The sequence below is a fragment of the Lupinus angustifolius genome, chromosome LG04 (assembly GCF_001865875.1).
Source record: "Lupinus angustifolius cultivar Tanjil chromosome LG04, LupAngTanjil_v1.0, whole genome shotgun sequence".
In the NCBI taxonomy this organism is placed as follows: domain Eukaryota; kingdom Viridiplantae; phylum Streptophyta; class Magnoliopsida; order Fabales; family Fabaceae; genus Lupinus; species Lupinus angustifolius.
This window is the reverse complement of record NC_032012.1, coordinates 20,393,525-20,400,433: the sequence shown is the minus strand read 5'-3', so window position 1 is coordinate 20,400,433 and position 6,909 is coordinate 20,393,525. Positions and strand designations below refer to the sequence as shown.

Sequence of the window (6,909 nt, the reverse complement as noted above, 5' to 3'; positions counted from 1 at the left end):
GCCAAAACTTGAAATAACTTCCTTTATGGTGTAATTTTCATTTCCTATATTGCCCTTAACATTATTTAATTTTTACAAAAAAACTATATAATCCTAAGCAACTACCACCAATACATTAATTAACCACATCTCTCACCTTAATTAAACATTATCGTAAACAAAAAAAAATATAAAGTACACCGAACACAAAAATACATTTTAATTCAAAAAATGAAATATATAAAAATTGAATATGTAGTATCACACAATATTCGCCAGCAGACACACTAGTATATAATAATGTAGATATCATTAATAAATTATGTTCCATATTTCTTAGTTTTATTATTATAGTGGGATATATCTTTTTCCAAAAAGACAACCCTTAATTTAGTTATAATCTTTTCAATATAATTATATGATATTTTTATGTAACTGTAAAATCAAGAATTTCTATCTCTTATTTCTAAAGAGAATCTTAGGTCACCTTTAATTAAACTATTTCATTTGGGTGAACATCTTTTATCACAAAAAATTTACCAGTTATCATTATTTATTAGTTAAAAAATTATTTAATTTTATTAAAATTTTAATTTAAATATTTTTTTTAATTATGTAGTGACACATAAAGGAATACATTGATATATTAGTAACCCAATGTTAAAAGATTCAGAACGTGAATGTCCAGTGCAGCATTGTCGTTTCTTAGGTTCCACCCTCACGCAGTCACCCTCAGTCTCACACATTGCCTTGTCACCTTTTTCCATTTTCTATTCAATCACTCGTCTTTACTCTCCTTTTTAATCTCCCTCTCCCTCTCCCTCTCTCTCTCTCCCATTATCTCTCTCCCTCTTCCCCATAGGGTTCTGAAGTTCTTCTCCCTTTTATCGTGAGTAACAGTAGTCATATTCATTTCCACTGCATTCTTTTTTCTCATTGGGATTCGAATCATTATAACATTGTTTATTCATTCTCATGCATGTTTACTTTTTCTGTGTTCTGATCGAAACGACGTCGTTTTTGAACTCCGCTAGAAGAAGCATCTATGGATTTGGCATCTAATCTCGGTGGCAAGATTGACAAACAAGAAGTTCTCTCTGCTGTTGAACAGTATATTTTCTCTCTCTCTCTCTCTCTCTATATATATATATATATATGTTTTTGATTCTTACTGTTACTAGAATTTTGAATTTGGACTTTGAGTCTCTATTCTCAGATGTTCATAGTTATACTTTGTTTTGATTTTGTTCATAGCGATTTAATTGATCTGATTTCTGATTATTAGCTCCTAAACCTAAATCTGAGGGTAAATCGTCGAAACAAAAGAGTAAAAGTTGATAACAAAAAAAGAGTAAAAATTGGGTCAACGATGAACTGAACACATTTGATGTGAGAGAAAGTAATTTGAGTTTTTTTTTTTATATTTTAATTGAAAATGCTGATTATTATTTGGGAAATCCGGATGGAAAATTAAAGAAGCTCTTTGGTGCTGGCATTGCTAGGGTTTGTTGATGTGAAATGGATGATTGATTACTGTGATATGAAAATTGCGGATTATGTTAATCTTTTTAAATTATAAAAGGTAAAATAGGTTGAACAAGTTTTATATCAAATGTTAATTATCGAAAAAAATAATTTGGCTTGAAAAATTATCAAGAATTCTGTAGTTCTGATTTTTTTATAAAGAACTGAACTTTTTTGTCACATGCTTTTGTCTGAGGAATAATGTATTAAATGGAGGAAAGACCCACCATGTCATTCAATTTTAAGTGCATTATGCCCATTTATCTTTCCACGCAGAATGATGCTGAAAGTCTTTAACTCATTATAATTTTCAAGTATAATCTATTACTTTTTGTAGTCATGCAGTAATTCACTCCTTCAAATCAGATCCACGAAATGGATTTCATTTGTTTTTTTCATGTTATCTGACGATTATTCAGAGGAAAGAGATAACTTTGAGTTTTTATTAGTGATCCCTATGGAGATTTGTGACTTTATTTTTATTTTTTATAATATTTTTCTCTATTCTCTAAATCCAAATCGGCAATGTTATTATTGGCTATATGCAGATAGTAATTATTATGAATTTGCTGGATGCAGTGAAAATGAACCATGGCGCCATATTTTTCTCCTTAGCCATTTTATTGTAGAGTTCAATACTTCTGGGAATAGATTAACTGGGAGTTTTACCTTCAGCTAATTTGAACAATAACCCTGAAATTTCAAATTTCTAAGCTGGACATATCTCATGCTTTTATTCAATTTAATAATCTTGAACAGCTACAACTTTGATGTGAAATCTGATTTCTGGTAAATCTTTATGTAGTTGTGAGACAATTTAAAAGGACGAAATTTTCTTGTTATTAATGTTTTTTCTCTAAAAATTGTTTTTCTATAAACAATATCAAAACACATTGTTTAAGATGTTCTGCATTCTAGATGCTTTCATCAAACACTTGTTTTGGTTCTTTATTTTTTTCTTAACTTTGTATTCATTGCTTTATAGCCCTTAATAACTTTGACCATTGTGGACTGCAATGACATTTTGAGGATTTGGATCAGCTACAGCCATAAATAGTGACTGCATGCAATCTTGGCCTTTAAAATTATTTTAAATAAAAGAAAAGTAGAAAAATAAAATTGGAATTAAATGGACCATTAGATCTGTGACTGCAGCAGATCCAGATCCAGATTTTCATTGTCTACAGTGAGTTGGTGCTGCTGCTATGAAACTTAGAAAACATGTTAAAGTTATTTATTTATATATGAGTGAGTAATTATCTTATAATCTAATTATGAAGTTATATTCGGGGTAAAAATTAACTGCTGTGATCTGACAATATAATGATATATGACTTTGTTGCTAGTCATTATAGGTGTTGTATAAGGCGAAAAAAAGTATTATAGCTGCCGCATTGCATGCATATTTCTCTTTATTTCATGTGAGCCTGATAAAATGCACTGATCTTTTGGATCAGGTATGAAAAGTATCATGTTTTCCATGGGGGTCAAGAGGAAGAGCGGAAAGCTAACTACACTGACATGGTGAGAGATTTTAATATCTGGCAACCAATTTTTTACATAAAACATATATAGTACTAATCTTATTCTCGAGGTGCATACATATGCCTTGCATCATTCTTTACAATTTATATGTTTACTCTTTCAACAGGGGAGTCAAGTTTTTTGTTGAAATCAATAATAATCCTTGAAGGTGCTAAAACAAACTTCAAGAGAAAAATCTATCATACTTCAGAATTTTTATGAAGGCATCTGATTGATATGTCACTACAACTATGGAAAATTTTATTTTGGATACCTTGGTAGACGGTAGTTAGAATGATTGCTAAGCCAAGCACATTTTTATCAATTTCCTTCTTTTTTTCTAATTATTAATTATTAACGAACATTGACTCTTTATTTTCATCTATCCTCCTTCTGTCATGCATGTGATGCCACTTATAACATGAATTGTGATGTCCTGGTATACCTCTTCTTTTGGTTATTAAGAATAGTGAATTTCATTTTCTGCAGAAAGAATATAATAAGATCTTCACATTTTTTCAGGTTAATAAGTACTATGATCTTGCTACCAGCTTTTATGAGTTTGGCTGGGGAGAATCTTTCCATTTTGCACCCAGGTGTCTATTTGCTTCATTCTGCATTTACAAATCAAAGAATTTACTGTTAAATTGATCATGCTGATATTATCTACTCATTCAGATGGAAGGGTGAAGATCTACGAGAGAGCATCAAGAGACATGAACATTTCCTTGCTGTACAACTTGGCTTGAAACCTGGACAGAAGGTTTTCATCCTCAATAGATCATAGTCGCATATTGAACCAAGTTTACAGTACATTATATAGTGCAAATTGATGTGGTTCTTTTTGTTTTAGGTTTTGGATGTTGGCTGTGGAATTGGGGGACCATTAAGAGAAATTTCTCGATTCAGGTGAACAGAATTGCCTTTGAATAGGATTCTTCTCCCTTTGCTCATCCCTGCTCTACATTTACTGCTTAACAGAAATATGATTAAGTGTATTTTTGCAGCTTTACATCAATTACTGGGTTGAATAACAATGAGTACCAGATATCTAGAGGAAAGGTATGTATTATGAGATGTATTGTATTCATGTAAAATTTTCGAGGTATAAATTGTAACTCACTGGCACAAGAATTTTAGCAGATTCAATCATCATATCCAGTTGTTATAGATTTGTAGAATTTGAACTGCCATTTTTGTAGTTGTTTGATTTTTATTATGTAACATTGATGCATCATTGGTAAAAGCGCTAAAATGTTTGTTATGAGAGTCTCTTAGTATTAATTCAATTCATGGTCTCATTATTTTATTTTGCTAATTAACAGGAACTTAATCGCATTACTGGAGTGGACAAGACTTGCGACTTTGTCAAGGTTGATCTATAGTAAATTATTTTGTTTGCTTTTTTTGGAGTAGGAGGTGGTAGGCCTACCACTGGTAGGCTACCAGCACATAAGGGTCCAATTTTTGTAAAATTGTTCTACTCCAATTATATACTTTTTGTTGAACATTTATTTTGTGTTTTGAGTTTACTTGTATTCAGAAAAGCTCAATCAAAATGCTAAGGTGATTTTTTTTGGCTAAGAAGCTATTTTAAACTAAGCAAAACCAAACATGTGCTCTTAAATTATTTAAAATTATGGCTAACATTGATTATCGTATTTGATAATGCAGGCTGACTTCATGAAAATGCCATTCCCAGACAATAGTTTTGATGCAGTGTATGCGATAGAAGCCACTTGCCATGCACCAGATGCTGTATGTGACAATATTCCATGCTCTAATTAATTTCACACCTTTATTCCTGTTTTCCCTAATACAGTTTTCTATCTTTGCTTGCATTCGAACCCATATGTTGTCAAATATTGTAGATGTTGATGTGGCCATGCATAGCAGCAGGAAGTGCATGTGTTAACTGTGAATCTACGAAATGCTTTCTATAGTTTGTGTTGCCTAACACTTTTTTCCTGATATGGGATTATGTATAGTATGGATGCTATAAAGAAATTTATAGAGTGTTAAAGCCTGGTCAATGTTTTGCTGCATACGAATGGTGCATGACTGATTCTTTTGATCCCAGTAACCAAGAGCACCAAAAAATTAAGGTATGAGTGTATGACAAAGAGGTATAGAAATTCAGACTGAGATTACCAATAGATTCTATTCAAGCCTCTTGATTTCTAATTCAGTAGATACAATTCATTGGTACAGGCAGAAATCGAGATTGGCGATGGGCTTCCTGACATTAGGTTGACCACAAAGTGTCTTGAAGCTCTGAAGCAAGCAGGTTTTGAGGTGAACATCAATTTCTAATTAACTATTACTTCACTAATAGTTGTCTTTTCATTATCTTAGAGATGAACAACCAAATTATCTAAATGGAGTTTCATTCCTTTTCTATGCAAAGGTGATTTGGGAAAAAGATCTTGCAGTGGACTCACCTCTTCCTTGGTACTTGCCTTTAGACACAAGTCACTTCTCACTGAGTAGCTTCCGTCTAACGGCTGTTGGACGATTTTTCACCAAAAATATGGTATTGCTACTAAATATAATATAGCTACTATTTATTTTGCTTTAGCTATTTTTTGGATATGATTCTTTATAGTGGTCTTTAATTTGGCTTGTTGAGATTTTTAGCATTCCTTTTATTACTAATGTTAGTTGTGGGGATATATTTAGGTCAAGGCTCTGGAGTTCATTGGACTGGCTCCAAAGGGGAGTCTAAGGGTTCAAGATTTCCTGGAGAAGGCTGCTGAAGGACTAGTTGAAGGTGGAAAGTAAGTTTCCTAATTATCTTGTTGATTTCGTTTCATTTAGCTTTGTGAGATAGTAGATGTTATCCTTTTTATTCGAGCTTCTTAAAAATGCATGTGTGCAGTTGAATAAGATAGCTAGTTTAAAATTATTTAAAGGCAAGTTTTTTGGAACAAATGTAAATTCTCTAACTTGACCTCTCAATACATCTTTATTGATTCTACCCCTCTTTGTTAATTGTTATGAAGAGAATGAATCTTTTTATCGAAGAATCATAAAAAAAATGGGTTCTGGTCCTCTTACGGGAATGATTTGGAAGATCCAAAACAAAAAATAATGGTATTTGCTAGCTACAACATAATGGTTAAGCAATGCTTTTCTTTGGTCTTCTCAATTTAAATCTTCCAATTCCGCCTATGTATATTATGAATTGGAAGTTCAGGGTCCCTTAGTGGTATTCCCCCTTCTCATCTTTTTGGTAATTTCTATTCGGGAAGGTCTCTACTCTGAGTGCATCTGAGCCACGAGAGAAAATGCTGTTGAAGTAAATACTAGGATGAGCAAACACTAACTTATGAAACTTTTTTCCCAACAATAACATTGTCAAATAGAAACTTGACTTGCTTATGTTTACTTTTTCAGGAGAGAGATTTTCACACCATTGTACTTCTTTTTGGCACGGAAGCCTGATTCAAACAGTGACTAAACTGGCAGAGCAAATTGCTTGCTGTAGACAGGGGTTACTGTGATTTTAGGAGTGAGAATATAGAACTTCTTTGGCATTGCTTCTGTTTTTAAGTTACCAAGACTTTGACCCTTGTTAGTGGAAGCAGTGTACGTTTTGCTTCACTGGTTGGTATTGAACTTACTCCATGGATGATCTTTCTTGTCACATTTGTTAATCCTAGTATTGCTAGTTCTTGTTAGTGGTGGCAAATGGATGGATTTGGATGGATTTGAATTTGGATGTTAATGGATGGATAGAAAGTCATCCATCAAACCATATATATCCATCTAAATTATATTTTAAAGTTATCCAATCCATCCATATCTAATGGATTCCATTCTATCCATGACTTCATTTCATGGATTTGGATAGATAAATATCCAATCCATTTGATGTTTATT

The 6,909-nt window shown here is 32.3% G+C and overlaps 1 protein-coding gene across 1 annotated transcript; it reads left to right on the top strand.

Moving 5' to 3' along the window:
• On the top strand, nt 789-6,675 carry LOC109346157 (cycloartenol-C-24-methyltransferase; the record flags this gene model as incomplete). The annotated part of the gene is given in 14 exon segments (XM_019585562.1): nt 789-868; nt 982-1,089; nt 2,961-3,027; nt 3,550-3,623; nt 3,706-3,790; nt 3,881-3,936; nt 4,035-4,089; nt 4,353-4,400; nt 4,702-4,785; nt 5,016-5,132; nt 5,239-5,322; nt 5,435-5,560; nt 5,707-5,804; nt 6,424-6,675. Coding segments are annotated over 13 exon segments (1,023 nt in total). The 3' UTR covers nt 6,488-6,675.